Raw genomic sequence first — 16,156 nt, 5'->3', positions numbered from 1 at the left:
GGCCAGATGTTTTTGATGTAGACAAACCACAGGCTGCCTCCAAACAGATTGATACTCATGTGGACTGCAAAGGGAGGTTCACAGTGGTGCAAAATAGAAAAAAAAAAAAAGAAAAATAGATGAGGGTGAAGAAGGTGCTGATATATCTTCTGGCACTCTAGCTAACAGCTAGCAGCTAACAGCTCAAATTTATGCCTGAAGAGAGATCTAACCAACAACAAGTATTTAGGAGAGGAAATAAGGTCATCTCCGAAAGAACTGGTTTCAAAAATTCCTGGCTCACATGTGATCATGCTAAGGGGTAAATGCAGCATCAAAAAGGTAAACAAATGAGGTTTGCTAAGAAAGATTTTGTGTTACTTAAAAAGGGATCATGATTTTAAACGAAAGGTGTGGAGGTCACACAAGACTAGAGAGGCCCTTCCCCACCATCGGGATAGAGCAGCTGCTGCCTCCAGCAACAGCAAAAATAAAAAATGTTAAAGTGACTGCCCTATTTTTACTGTGAAGAAGGAGAGAGCTCGGTTACCAAGTCGGTAGCTGCAGGCAGTCCCCTGCGGTGGGGGCAGAGGTGGGCTTTCAAAGCAGCGGGAACAGGACCCTGCAGAGGGGCTCTCCCAGCCTGCGTGCAAGTGGAAGGGACAGGCTTGCTGGCGTTGCTCCCCGCCGGCAGCAGGGCAGGGACGCTGACCCAGGACAGCGTGCAGAGCAGCAGGGAGCGGTATCCCTTGGCTGTCCCCCGCTCTCAGGGTTCGCAGAGGGTCAGGGTACACAGAGCCTCACACTCAGAATAAACATTGGGTTTCAGCTTGCATTGAACAGAGCATTGCACCAGCCCCCACGTCATCCCAGAGCGTAGCGAGCGCGCAGGTGGCACAAAAGCCGCTTTGTCTCCTCCAGCACAGCCCTACTGGACACCTGTAGCTGATCCAGGCTGACAACTGCAGGTACTCCAGCTCCCACAGGGACCACAGGACAGAGCTGTAAGAACATGCATGTCAAGGTCCCGCTTTCCCATTCTGTGTTCCCCTCCTCCCCTTCTTTCTCAAAGGAAGGTAACTGCGTTCCGCAGCTCAGGGAAAAAAGCAGCATCCCCTGCCTGCATCCTAAAGCTCCTACACTAAGATCCACCTGAAAGGGCTTTTATTCAGTATTGCAGCGAGACTCTCTAAACCTCAACTGGTACGTTTCTGAAATCCTATTCATTTATATTATTCCAGCTTGAGTGCCTGCCTGTGGTGTTTGTAACAGACTTAGCTTAATCTAAGCAGATTTAGCACTAATAACTGAAGCTCAATAATGCATATTGCAATTATGTATCATACTGAGAAATCCTGTCCCCCAAGCAAAAACATTGCTGCCTCCCAGTAGGGGAAGCAACCAATACTTATCTAAAAAGATCTCCAGACATTTCAGACACTGCTCACTCCCATTCACAAGTAACCTCTTCTACAACATTCAAGAAGGCAAAGCCTAAGCAGCATGTTTTGTTCCATTTTTAATGATATACGGATTTAATTCAGGATTCCCAGTAATACTCGCACTGAACTTTCACATTTGTCCTCCATCCATCCCCTCCACAGAGAATGTTCTTCATTGGAAGCAGCTGCTCCCCCTTTGCTCTTTATGAACTGTATGAGATAACAAAAATGTTTCAAGGGGATTTTTGTCTTACTCGGAACAAAATTACTTTTCTGCCTGTCATAAGCTAAAGGAAGTGAGTCTGAGAGAAAAGTTATGCAGTAATGAACTCCAAAGGCTGCAGAAGTAAACTAGAGGATTGAAGACTGCTCCTCCTTAGCCTCAAATATTTCCCTTTTATTTTTTAGCTGTTTCATCTGATGGTTGGGTATGTACTGCACATGTGTATCTGATGATTGATGGGAGAGCCGACACTAATTTCAATCTCTGCTAAACCCTATTGTTCCATGACTACAGAAAATCTGGCATTCAGGCTCCCTGTACCATACTCAAAACCACACCACATATAAAGCACTGGTATACATGCACCAGCTTAGATTTGTTCAAAACCATTACCAAATTATCTTTGTGCTGGTCAGCTTTGTGACAAATTTTCTAGCACAGATGAAATCAACATTGCGTTGTGTCTACTGGCCAATTCAACAAAAAAAACATTCTCAACCCACACTTGGTCCATAGCAAAAGGGAAGAGGGACATTAATTCAGGAGCTCAGGTGTAATATCAATGATCACGTAACTTGAAGTACAAGGTCTAGACTAATTCCACTGAACTTTGGGTACTTTGCCAAGACATCTAAAGTCAGCAGCCACATTATTCCAGACTTCCTTTATAACCAAAAGAAAGCTGTGCCTGCCTCCCGAATGTTATTTAGCTTAGCTGACTTTCCACCTGAATGTGCCTGCCTCTCCTTACTGACTACTAGAAGGAGCCTCAGGCAACCAGCCAGTACTATAGTCAAGCAGGTAAAGTCTGGACCTGAGCGTGGTATAACACAGCACCTCTTCTAACTTGCATAGGAACATGAAAAACTGCAAAAAAAAAAAAAAAAATCATGTAAACCTTTATTTTGCATTTAAACCAGGTAAGTATAACTTGAAATAGATTGTAAAGAACAGTAAGAAAATTAGAAGCAACAGTAGTCAAGAAGAGTTTGCTCTCTGTATATGTGATTTGTCTCTAAGGGGCATGTTATTGTTCTGCCACAGAGCAACACAACTGAACAAAACCTGACAGCCCCTGACCCTCTGAGGAGTTTGGTTTTTACAGCTCAGTATAAGTTCGATCCATATATAAGCCCACCCAAAATCACAGAAAAAACTCCCTTTGACTGCAGTGTGCTCTGCATCCACTTGACATTAATTGCTGGTGTTAACTGCCATGCTCTAATCACCAAGAAATGTCACCCACACACAGTTCCTTGCTACCCACCATTTGTAAACCCACAGCAGCAAAATCACAGAAATAAAAGTGTTGGTTCAAGGGAGATGAAGCCTTTTAATACACGTCTAACCTCAAGCTGGCTCCCAGGACAGCAAAGACAGTTTTACCAGGCTGCAGCCATGTGGTGATCTGTGTGAATCGAGCTCCAGATCACAGCAATCATTCTCCTAATGCACCTGTGTGCTGATGGGTAATGCAAAAAGCCAGCAGCCTGACAAACTCTGCAGACTGACCTCCCTCATCCTCCTGGGAAGCAGAGTGTTTTATTAGCAGGGAAACAGGCTGCATTTGTGGGTTTACTACCTGTGAAAGCACTTGTTCTGTGAAGAGTGAAAACTTCAATCTGAAGTACTGTAAACATCATAAAAACTACAAACATTTTAAAATAAAACCACAACTGCCTTTATTATTATCACTTTGCCACATGTCACCCCTGAAGTGCTTAGCAAACGCACTCTCATATGGAAATGCACTGTTTTGTCCCAGGGGTAGTTAATGAAGTTTTGTAAGGAATGCTGCTGGAGTACCTGGCAATTATGCAAGTCATTTCTGCCCAGGGAAGATGCTGTAGGCTTCTCAGTTTATCTCATTACTTTCCATTTTCCTGTATGTGAACTACCACTCACTACTCACCATTAAGCAATTTGTTTTCATACTGATACGAGAAAAGCAGAGGAAAACAAAGACTTACGGAGAAAGGTTTTTCCCTAAAAACAGAGGTTATAGAAACACATCAACACATAACAAACACACCCGAACAAAGTCTGTATTTTAAAATACGACCTTGTTGTAGCCTATGTTGCATTTATATGGCTTTTTGAAGCTAGGTGTCATGAAACAATTTGCTGTGTTTTAAAGAGCGCTTACCCAAGGGAATAGAGACGGCATTGCTTGCTTCTGATTCGATGAATGAGGCTAAACCTCTCATCAAGACAGATCGACCAGGGCTTCTTTGCGGTTTCAGAGTACCCTCTCAGGCTGTTCAGGTTCATGTGTTCACATGAAATCTGTTGAAATCAAAGGATGTTTCATTTTAAGACATTTAATTTGTTTTTAATTTGCCTTCTGGGGAAAGAATGGAAAGAAGAAAAATGTTAATTGGTTTCATTTAAAACTGATTGTCAATCTGATACACAGCTATGGAGATCTGATGATTTTTTTCCCTTGTTCATCTGTTCTACCTCATGAAATTTAAGGCTTACATAATCCCCCAGAGAGCAATGCTGTTTGAAAAGCAAATAATTAAGCATTAGTATTATATCCAAAAATCAATTTTCCTCAGAACAAGTTATTTTGGCATTAAAATGTTTATTTTTTTTCTTTTCAAACCTTGGCATGGATTCTGCATCCTGAATAATTTTAAAATCTTGTCATGATTCAAGATTGTAATCACCAGTTGCAGTGTCACCGCAATGTGCACTGTATACCTTACCTAGAGCGTCCTGGATTTCCGTTCCAGAATGGATTTAATCATTACCCCAACACATCCCCTCTCCAACAGCAAAGGGATTTAAGCAAGTGCTTAACTAAACAGAGGAATCACAGCACGTGTGGCTATGCTGTGCTGGCTTGGACAGCTAGAGTCTAAAGCCGGGATAAAAACACTGCAAAAGGAGGAGACAGAGACACTGCAGGGAGAAACACTGTAAAGTCAAAGTCCTTGTAAATAGCAAGAATGCAAGGACTAAAATGTGCTGGATTCATCAGAAACCTGGAAGTGTCAAAAATCACTTAACTGATAGGGGAAGTCGGCTTTGCCAGCAGCAGAGCAGCAGCCTGCAACAGCCAAAACACAGCGGTGATGGAGCCAACGAAACTATGGCCCTGTGAGTGACACACTACGGTGGAGCCCCTGCCTGCACCACCAGCTCTGCCTATCCACCTGGCAGCTCGGGCCAGCGCTTCACCCCCAGGCTCTGCCACCACATTCAGCACCATCCTCTTCCTCTAGACCCACTCTGGAAAAGGCAGGCACAAAGCTGGGGGATGCTGCAGCCTTTCCAGCATTCGGGAGCCAGGGCACAGCAGGCGATGGAAAGCCAGTGCAGTCTGTACGGCTGTCACCATAGCAGTGGTAAGGAGATAATGGGAAGCAGAAATAAGCACCAAAGCTGTGGCTCCTTCTGCCCAAGAGAGGCTGTGCTGCGCTGCACCAGCATCAGCTTACACTTGGTTGTTGAAGGGCTTTTCAATCCACGTGCAACCCAGCCATCAACTTCAGGGGTTGCAGGGCACAGGCTGCTAAGAAGCGCTCAGGAAAGCAAAGACTGAGAAGAGTTGCAGGAACCCAGCTTAGCCATCATGACAAAAAGTTGTTCTTTGGGGCCAGTACCAACCCTGGATTGCAGGGATGGGAGCTGGCATGCCAGAAAGCCAACAATAAAAAAGGCGGAAAGAACAGTAGTAGAGGCAAAACCAGGTTGAACATTAGTCCTGAACTGACTGTTCTCATCTTGCTCCTTCCTTCCTCTACAGCAGACTGCCCAGGCTCAGCTCTCAGTTTTAGCCAAACTAAAGAGCACAGGTCTGGCCCCACCTTGAAACACAGAAATTGAACAATTTTGCACAGGGGTGAGAGTAAAAACAGGAAAACAGCCTTTGCTGTGGCAGGCACTCTCCACCATGTGCCTTATAATAAGTAAATAAAACTCTCATTCTTTAAGAGCCTTAAGCTCTGGGAAGATCATTACCCGGAGCATTACATCCAAAGAGCTGCGCGCTGCATCACCACCTCCCTGCTCCTGCTCAGCTCATAATTCCCATGGAAAATTCATAAAAGCTAATATAGCATCGCTTCATGCTGCTCTCAGGATTCACTAAGTTTTAAGCAATGATTTGCACTGCACCCCACTACCCATTTCCCTTCAGTCACATAACAATCAAGGAATAAATGGCATTGCAATAGCAGGTACTAATTTTAAGACACAGAAGAATAATGTGCTCTCTACAGAAAACTAAGATTCTGCAATGCTGCCACTTAATCGACTCATGGCATTATGAGCAATTACAACAGTCAGAATTTGGAGCAATTTTAATAGCTCTTCACAGAATTCACAGAATTCACAGAATTGTTAGGGTTGGAAGGGACCTCTGGAGATCATCTAGTCCAACTCTTGCTACTTAATAGCTCTTGCTATGAAAAAAAAACCCCAAAACCAAACACCTGAACTCTGCCTTTAGCACCATCACCAGTCTGTTGCATGATTTACAGACCCTGATGCACTGAGTTCATGTCCTGTTCTGTGGGCTTCTACTCACTACTATCATACAAATAACAGCACATGTAAGATGGTTCTTCTGATCATTAGATACCAGCACTGACAAAGCTTTTTGAGTCCACACCTCAACCCTGCTAACACAGCATCTTCCCCCTCCAGCAGTTCGAGCCATTCTACACTAATGGTGAGGAGCTGAACTCAGGCATAGCAATTAGTAGACACTTGCTCAGCAAACAAGGAAAATGAGATCCCATGCTCACCTACAAAAGCAGGATCCCATTTCCAGGAGTGCTCATACCAGTCATGGTGTTATCAATCCTATAACATCTACCAGGGCAGGAGCAAGGATTTCTCTCATTTTTTGTTTTCACTTATGCTTTTCCCCCCACCCAGGGTCAGTTACTCTGGGAACGAAACTTCTCGATTAGCATGTCAGAAGCAATAAACTCTCTGCTAATTGATGTCCTTGTAGGCTTTGACCCAACTAGTGGAGTTTAGCAGCATCTGCCACTGTTTATTAAGTCATGGAGATGAAGGATGTTTTCAGCTTAATATGCCTGCCACAGTCTAAACTTCTGTACAACAAAACAAGCAGCTCTACACACATCTCTTGCTGTCTCCACATGCATCATCTTGCCTCCTGCCCTCTCAGTGCTGGCATGAGTGGAGGCAGAGATGTCATTTTCTTGAGCATTTAGCCAGGGGTACCCACAAACTGGAGGATCCGATAACACTCTGCTACCCTCCCAGTTACCACACCATCAGCACAGCAATGTATTTTTAGATGCGTTTCAAATGAATTTCATCTCAGCCTTGAAAGCATTGCATTAACAAAGAATTTTGTACGTGAATGACATTTCAGTGACATTAGCACCTGAGACTTTTTGCTGTTCTCCAGTTTAAGCGATGGTGCAATTAAATATGTATTCAAGGGTCAATTGCTGATAGACCTGGGTACCAAGAGCAGCCACCCTATCAGAACTGTGGGCATCCAGCACCTTTTCCATTTATTAGAGGAGATGCATGCATAAATGCTGTTGTGCAGACGTGATGCCTCCATTAAGACATGACGGCCCAATTTCCATATATGCTGAACCCTGGAAGTATCTGTCAATGCAATCTGGATTTGGAAATGTCACCTTTGAAAAAGCACATAAAAACATTAATTTTCCAGGTCATCACTTTTGTCCTTAAAACATCAGGATTCTATTGGTACCATTGGGACAGTTTGTCCAAGTTAGTGACTGATGCCTTATTGTCATTTTACTTGGAACCTCAAATGCATCCTTTTTAGCTAAAATAAACCTTGTTACTGCATTATTATTGAGAGGTAGAGTGGTTGAATACACAGTTCTCTTGCTACAGAGTGCTCTGTATTTTTCAGTGTCTGAGAGAGAGTGAGAAAGAGAGAGAGAGAATGTGAGAGGAACTACATCTAGAATTTCAATCATATTGTACTCCTGTCAGAACACAAACCCATCTGGAAATAAAAAGCAAGGAATTAATGCATTCTCTCTACCTTATTCTCTGGAGCCTTACATTCATGTTGACCATCACTGCTAGGTTAAGCAACTTTAAAAATGAAGCAGTTTCAAAACCAGTTTGGTGTGAGGTTAATTCCTTATCTGAGAGAGAACAGCCTGTGCCACACAAATGGTTTTCTAAATGGAGACTGAAATGAAAAACCTACCTGAGAAGTACTAATGTACTTCAGGAACCTCAAGGCCTCATAGTTGAGGGAAGGAGTTGGACTTGCCCATGGCTGTAGTTCAATGTGCCATCTTACAGTCTGCAAAGTAAAGCAAAAAACACCTTAAAGGAACAGGATTTATCTCTGAGCACAAGCATAAAATGCAAGGGCTAAAAAATTAAGGAGATTCAATTTCAAACAAAAAGAGTTTCCTAAGGGCTTGTCTACACATGAAAGGCATTTCAGAATAAAGTAGGATTTGAACTATAGTGAAAGAGCATCTAACTATGATTTATCATGACCAGCTTTGAAAGCAGATGTAGGTAATTCAGAAAGAAAGGGCTCTTCATCCAGGATACACGTGTCAACACAGTTATTCTAGGATGCCCAAGTAAGCCCTGGCTTGTAGAAATGCATGAATAAAACCAAGATCTGAATAACTAAATTCTCTAGCAAAACATATAAAAACAGTGAAATAAATTTAATTTTATATCTATCGCGTATCTCTCCTTGAATGTCCACTGAAACAAGAATTTGGCTTGCAAACACTAATCACCAAAGGAAACCTCTGCAAACAATCTCTTTCCTTTTTTAAACTCTAGATTCAATAGAAAACCAAGCTTCTTGCAGTCTTTGAAAAAAGTCCTCTTCCTCTCCCACGCCTGCCTGATGAGATACACCACAATTCTTTGTTTTCCTGAAAAAACACCAGTGTGTCGCATGGTAGCCCTACTGCTCCCCATTTTCATAGCCCCAGGGAAGTAGCTTTGGTGGATGCTTTCTACGTCCCTGTGAGGCCCCTCAGCTCTGAACCTTGGGGATCCTGTCAGCTTTTCCAGCAACACTTCCCACATAGACAGAGCGGGACAGAAGAGGTCTTCCAGACACGTGCTTGCAGAGCAACGGGGCTCTGTGCTCCCATCTGCGCCACCTTCTCCAAGTTCTGCCCACTTTTGTCACGCTGGGAAGTTTAGACGTGTTATCTCTTGCCCTCAAGTAGATAAAAATACAAGCACAGTGTTAAGTTGTACTAAATTAAGATTGATTCCTCATGGCTTTTCATGTTCAGGAGCCATAGCTCACTTCTATGGCTGGGCAGGTAGTATCAAGCTTCCCTTTAATCACCCTCAATTAACAGAGCTTTCATAACGAACAGGATAGGGTTTTTTTTTCCCCCCCATAGGTTCATGTTGACATTCAATAAAATACCAAAGAGAAACCCCATTTGGGATTCCCACAGGACCTTATTTCAAACGAAACCCTGGAAATAGCAATTAACCAGACAGGATGGATGCAGATCAGAGAGGTGAGGTGCTGAGCCCCTGGACAGGACTGGTCTGCGGCGCCAGGAGAAGAGCCAGCATGGTGACAGCAGGGATCCTCTGACGCCAGAGAGGAACGCAGGAAAGGAAAAGAGAAGGTGAAACTAGAAAAGAAAGATGATTAAAAGGGATCACCAGACCAGATGGAGTTTGCCTTGAGGTGGTATCATGAATTTATATTTTTGCAGCTTAAGTAAACATAGTCTCTGGAGTGAACATGAGCCAGGAGGCCTGTGTGAGGTTTATTGTTCCTTTAGGCTTTGCCCTTTGGGGTTGTTTTACTGTAAAGAGATGCTGAAAAGGACATTTGAGATTTTTTTTTTTTCCCCAAGAAGTAGACAAAAGTAGCATTTCCCACCCTAAAACTTGCTGCCTGCAGCAGACATGGACTCCTATACCCTGTGCAGCACAAGGCTGGAAGCAAGCTAGCAGGCAAGCTCTGCAGCAGCACCTGCCCCTGACCCTCTGATTGCAGAAGGCAGTCCGCAAACATGGAACAGCAGGAGGATAGGTGCACGCTGGGGAGAGAAATGCCTGTAATCTTTCAGAATGAGTCACAGTTCACATGGCTGAATAACGTTTGCAATGACAGGAATGCTGCCATTTCAACAGGCTTGAAAGCTGAAATGAAAATGAAGACTGACAATCATTTTCAGGAAAAAAAAAAAAAACACCCAAACCCCAGACACCTAAACATCTGTGCCTAGTTATTCTGAAATCTATTTGTGTGAGAAGTAGCTCATTAAGTCGGGGAATTGCAGGGTGGCCATTGTGGCACTATTCAGCAAGAATTCCCTCTGCAGAGTTGACCAGGAAGAAAAAGAAAAAAAATCCCTATAATTAACCACGTGAATGAGGTTCTTTTTCAGCAGAGTGCAATATCCAAGAACCACTGCGGCTTACTCTCAGGTTCTTAAAACCTTAAAGATGACAAACTGCCTTCTCACTGACTCCGAAACGTATCAATAAACACCCAAAAATGAAGATAAAAAACCCCAGTGACTTAATAATGCAGCTTCACTAAAAAAAAAACCAACCAACAAAACAGAACAAAAAAAACCAACCCCACAAAGAGATCAACCTTTTATATAGGTTTAAATTTAGGAGCAGTACATAAATGCTGCTTTTGTGACAAAGATAAGACCTGAGCTCCTGTTTGACGGCAATGCTTTTGAATAGCTTCTCAAACTTCACGCTTGGTCCCTGGCTCCTTATTAAACAGCATCCCTTTTCCATTCACTAAACAAATACATTAGAGAGGTCAGTTCCTATTAAACACTCCTACAGGGCACTTCAATAGCTCCATTACAATGGGATTCACAGACGATGAATGGGGGTGAAAATCCAGTCCATCTCTTGGACCAGGTACACCCTCCCGGCAGGTAACTCCCTGATGTCAATGATGCGGTATGGGTATGTTCAGGACTCACAAAATATCCTCCTGAAGGAGCCATTCCCTATGTACATCAGTAGCCTTTGTTTATAGTTTTTCAGGTAATTTTCAGCCTATTCCATAGCATTTCTACGTAAGCCTTCTCAAATAAACTCTGCAGATAAAATGCATCCGGTCCCTGTGAACCAACTGCTTTGTGGAAATCAGGTTTATTTCCGATAAACGCATCTTCCTTATTTTGAGGAGGTTTTCCCCTCTAGACTTTGCAATTTTACTTACTCAAAGCAAACCTGACTATGGCATCATGATTTGGATTTTTTCCGCTTGTGTCACAGAAGCCTCTAGAGTAAATAACCAAGAGCAGGTCCCTGTGGCTGCTGTACAAAACAGGCTGAGTAGCGGCTCCTCTCACAGGGGGCTTCTACAGCAAGTACACAAGAGGAGCAGAGGAGCTATTATGGTCCATATTATGCAGCTTTGGATATGAAACTCAGACAGACCTCCCCAAGGTCGCCCAGGAGGAGACAGAAAACTGGTCCAGCCATTCTGCATCTCTGGTTATTGCCATCACTGCGCTACCTCTGTATGGTAAGGGCTCATCCAGCGAGACACCATGACTGTGTTTCCTGAACACTAACATACCCCAATTCCACAATACAAAGAAATGACAGTACGTGGAAAGCTACAATGCCACTTAAAAAACATCATACTGAATATCTTAAAGTAGCCCTCTATTTACATTGTTTCACTTACAGACACATTACCTGACATTAGCATTGTAAGAAAAATCAGTCTTCAACAATGCTTCATCACAGGCACTGGTCAGACCCCAGAAGGGTAATGGATATCCAGAGTGATGTCTAAATTTTCACCACATGAAATAACCACAGAGCAAAGAAAATCTTAAGGCAATGCCATTGCTTTGTCAGGAAAACTAGGATGCATTTGAAAGTCTGAATTTTTTTTTTCCAGGGACTTCACACTCAAGGATAAAGACTGATGTTTCCTTCAGACCAATCTGACAGTAATCAGCAGTGACTCTTCTCTGCAGACAACTTCTTTCTAGATTTTTCTCCCTCATCACCCATCTATGATAGTCATCTGATAGTCCCTTAATAATTTGTAGTATACATATGGTATCATTTGTCCTAAAAATCTGAAACAATAATATAAAGTTTAAATCAGCATACGCACAGGGCTCACAAACCAGCAGGTGTAAAATTGTAGGTCTGCAAAATTTCTGGCTTTCGTAGCATAAGCTTGAACACATAAATCATTAAATTCTTTCCAGATCAATTCTCATTTCAGTGCAGTAATTCAAATAGCCCAACCCATCCCTTCCCTTCTGCTTACATTTGAAAAGGAATTAGTAATTTTTCCATACTTCCATGTTTTTTAACTCAGTAACTGTTTTTTCCCTCCTTTCAACCCTCTTCCTTTTTAGCAGCCTATTAAAATACAGAAACATTAGCCATGTTTATAAACAAAAATTTGGGAATCTCATTGCCCTGCCAAGCAGTCTTGTTGCTTCCAACGAAGAAACAAAAGACTTGTCAATACACAAACAGATGTCTTAATCAAGGGAAAAATATAAAATCCTCTGACTAAACTGTGCAACAATAATTTTTTACATTTGAGGCAGGACCAAATGTGAGTGGAAAGCACTTCTAGCAATAAACTCAATCAATAACCATAAATATTTGCTAGCCATAGAAACAAATGACATACACATCTTCACCTCCAACTGTTCTGGCTGTACTCTGTGTATCACCACGCTCACCCCTTTTGGAAGGGCACAGCAGAACAGAGCTTGTTCGTGGGTGAAATTTTGCAGGGGTTTTATCCATTTAAAATGCAATGGGTGGAATTCAAATTGCAAAATTTCAGACATCTACAAGGCAAACGTGTATCTACTGGATCGCATTCCTGAAGGCTCGCCCCTGTGAGAGTAGTTTGTCCCTAGATATGATTCACAGGGCCTGGACATCATTTTATTTGGGCTCCCTCTGGAGCATCTGTGGCCTTAAGCAAATTATTTTGTAGAGGTCTTGTTGTTTTGGTTTTTTCCTCAATTCAAAAGTACCTGAAATGGTGAAAGCAGGGTGTTGCAACCCATCCAAGCACTGGCTTTATGGGACATGCCAGCATGCCTCACAAGGGACAGGCAACAAGTGCAAAGCCTGCTGAGATGAGTGGGAGGGCTGCTGAGGGTGGAGGCAGCCAAACCTGGCACACGGCTCCTCTCGCTGACGACATGAAGCAAATATGGCAGCAAATGATCCCTCTTGAACACCCACGTTTAGTTTCAGAGGCAATTAGCTGGTCGATTCCAAGGGGGAGCTGGAAATGGAGAAACATTCCTGCAGTGCGGACAACCAGGGACCAAGTTCCCACAGTGGGCTTGGGAGCTAAAGTTATTTGACAGGACAGACGAGACAGACAGGCTCTTTAAGGGTATGATTCATCTCACTATAGAGTAGACATCTAAAATAAGTAAGATGAGTCATGCACTGGAAACGTTTGTGTCTCTCCATGACCTGCAAAGGAAGCCTGGAGGATGGGCTCAGAAACACCTAAACCGTAGACATTCAACATCACTGAAGACGAACCCCGGACCAAACTATCATACATGCCATGGTGCAGAAAAACTTGTATTTTAGAGGGCTGAGACTGCTCTTTAGTTGTGGGCCTCAAGCAACACTTAATTGCACTTTATTCTTCAGCAGGGTTGAGTAACTTCAAATGTTTTATGTTTGGAGCATCAATAAGTGGCACAAGTAAAACAAACTCCACCTCAAAAGGAAAGAACGAGTGTGCTTCGGCCTCAGCAAAGACCTCCTTGAGAAAGGTCAGTTCATAAGCTCCCCTTTAGCTAAATGTAATCAGCATTATACAGAAGGCTCACAAGCGGTACACCCATGAGAACATGCTACGTTACATCGTTAATTTAGAAGCAGCGGGGCCACGCACAGGCTCAGTAAGCTGTAATTTAAAATACAGGCTTACAAAGTGACTATGACTCACATTTAAATCTCCGAGTGAATTAATTTCTGTGGTAGCAGGCTTTATAGGTATCCCATCCCTACATGTCTGAACCCCTTCTTTCCTTTTTTTTTTTTTTTCTTTCTTATTACTACTATTTTCTATTTTTCTTTTCAGTTTGGCTTTCTTAAACATACAGTTTTTTGCCTAAGAAATCATACTGCAGAAATTGTTGAATACACTCCTGCTCGGTATACACACACATACTGAGAGCCCAGCAGTGGGTGCCTGCTGAGCTGTCAAGCATTGGGAGTATCACAGGGCAACACAGTTGACATCTAGTCCTGCAGCCACCTAAGCCAAGAATTTCCACTCCAACAGTGAAACTTTCCTGCGCTGCAAGAAGTCCATAATGAACTGGGAAAAAAAATAAATACGGGAAATCTTTCTATTGCCCCATTTTTTACTTTTCTGAGTTTATCTAGAGCAGAGGCATCTCTGACAACACGGCATGCAAGCACACAGCCTTCTTCACAGCCAGCCACCCCACAGGATTGCTCCATCTCTGTACGCATCAGGTTGGTGCAGTAGGACAAGCGGACAACATAGGGAGTCCCTCCCACAGAGGAACTTCAGTGCCATAAAACCGTCGTATGTTTGTTATAGAATGACAGAATGCTTTGGGTTGGAAGGGACCTTTAAAGACTGCCTAGTCCAACCCCACTGCCAAGGGGTACCATCCACTGGATTAGGTTGCTCAAAGTAAATAGTATTGGTCCCAGTATGGACCCTTGTAGGATACCACTTGTTACTGGTTTCCACTTGGACTTTGAGCCACGGACTGTTTGAATGCAGCCATCCAGCCAATTCCTTATCCATCTAACAGTCCACCCGTCAAACCCATGTCTCCAGTTGAGGGGACCATGTCAAAGGCCCTACAGAAGTCCAGGTAGATGACATCTGTAGCTCTGCCCTTGTCCCCTGATGCCATCACTCCATCATACAAGGCCACTAGATTAGTCAGGCAGGACTTGCCCTTGGTGAAGCCATGTTGGCTGTCCCTAACCACCTCACTGTCTTTAGTATGTTTTGAGATATCTTTCAGGAGGATCTACTCCATGATCTTACCTAAAGATTTCATGGCAGAACATCATGCTGAGGAACAAAAACTTTGTGCCAAGATGAGCAAGCAATGTAACACATTCAGGTGCTCCCGTGCAGCAAGGCTATTTACCAGAGTAGACTCTGCCTATGGAAACCAGTCCTGCTATAAGAGTGTTTTCTGCATTAAGAAGTGGGTCTCTTCAATTTAAATGAGTTTTCAACATGACTTGTGCATGAAGAATTTTAACAGCTAGGGGTGTTTCTATGTCTGGACATTATAGAAAAGGGAACTTCTGGGATGTCCTAAACTCTCCTGTAGCTCCTCGCTCTCTGTGCATCACCTCCTCCAAGCTTCTGCAGCACAGCACACATTTGTCTGCCTGGATGCAGGATGCGATTGCTGCGAGAGCCAACTTAGGCAGCTCTGAGCGTCACCCAGAGGGCTTCGCCTGACAGCAGTTTATCAGCACTTGCTTCCCAAGGCTGCAGTTTGCACCATAAGTAAAACTCTTATGCTTTGCAGGGAAAAGCAAAAAAGCAATACGTCTTGAATGCAAAGCTTTACACTGAAATGAAGAAAACCATTTTCTGACTTCAGCTCTCATTAGAAAAGCTTTGAGCCACTGCACGGTAATTGAAACGAAAAGAGTCTTTACCCTTGTAGAGCAAATCAGTCTGAACATGCATACATAACAACCCCTGGAAAGGCAGCAATCACCAAGCGTTTCACCTCTGCTCTTCTTTTGTTAATATTCATGTTTATTTTCTGCTCCTTTTGCTTCTGATTTCCCATCTGACGGTATGAAATGGAGCCACATGCACACAAATTACAGCTCTCGCTCTTACGAGGGAACTGCTGGCCTAACCCACAGGCAAGCCACACTGGCAACCTCGATGAAGAACACCAACAACTTCGATGCCTTGGGAGGTTGAGCATTTCACACACAAAGCTCATGCTCAAGCTCTCTCCAACTCTACTTTTATTTTTGTGGTATTTCCCCCAAATGAGCGTCTCAAAGAAAAGCATACACAGAAGAAAAGGATGCTTGGCACTGACTTTAAGTGATAGAATTTATACCACTTTAAGAATTAAGAAATGGCTTTGGAAAAATAAAGAGTGCCTTCCAAAACTAACATGACACAGCCAGATCTGTATAGGAATTTAGGTGACTAATGCTCCACTGAATTCAAATCAAAACCCTGACTTCCACAGGAAATGGGCACTGGAAACCAGCTTACCAGGTTTAAATTAGCCATCGTGGACACCTCCCTGTAAATTCACTGGTAGACCTGGGCTTCAGTGACTACTGTACATCACCCGGAGTGCAGGTTTGGGACTGGGAGGAAGCATGTGTTTCAGAACGCTTGCCAAAATACGAATTTGTAGGCACTTAGGAATTCAGAAAGCACTGCATCTAATTTATTATTTACATAGCATAACTACCAGCCCTCGCTACCTCTGAGGAATAAACCCACTGCAAACAAAAGAGCTGGGAGCTGCAGAGGTAGGAATGGGCAGTGTTG

At 43.2% G+C, this 16,156-nt stretch overlaps 1 protein-coding gene across 1 annotated transcript in view; it reads right to left on the bottom strand.

The window, feature by feature from the left end:
- Window positions 1-15,889, bottom strand: part of METTL24 (methyltransferase like 24) — a 36,327-nt gene extending 20,438 nt beyond the window's left edge. The window contains exons 1-3 of the mRNA XM_009893629.1: window positions 15,872-15,889; window positions 7,832-7,930; window positions 3,791-3,930 (exon numbers count right to left, since the gene is read on the bottom strand). Of these exons, the coding sequence (XP_009891931.1) occupies window positions 3,791-3,930; window positions 7,832-7,930; window positions 15,872-15,889 (257 nt within the window). The remainder of the gene's footprint in view (window positions 1-3,790; window positions 3,931-7,831; window positions 7,931-15,871) is intronic.
- Window positions 15,890-16,156: the final 267 nt, after the last annotated feature.

Source organism: Charadrius vociferus, unplaced genomic scaffold, assembly GCF_000708025.1.
Source record: "Charadrius vociferus isolate BGI_N301 unplaced genomic scaffold, ASM70802v2 scaffold359, whole genome shotgun sequence".
NCBI classification, from domain to species: domain Eukaryota; kingdom Metazoa; phylum Chordata; class Aves; order Charadriiformes; family Charadriidae; genus Charadrius; species Charadrius vociferus.
Note: the sequence above shows the minus strand (reverse complement) of the source record. Positions and strands in the feature narration are given on the sequence as shown.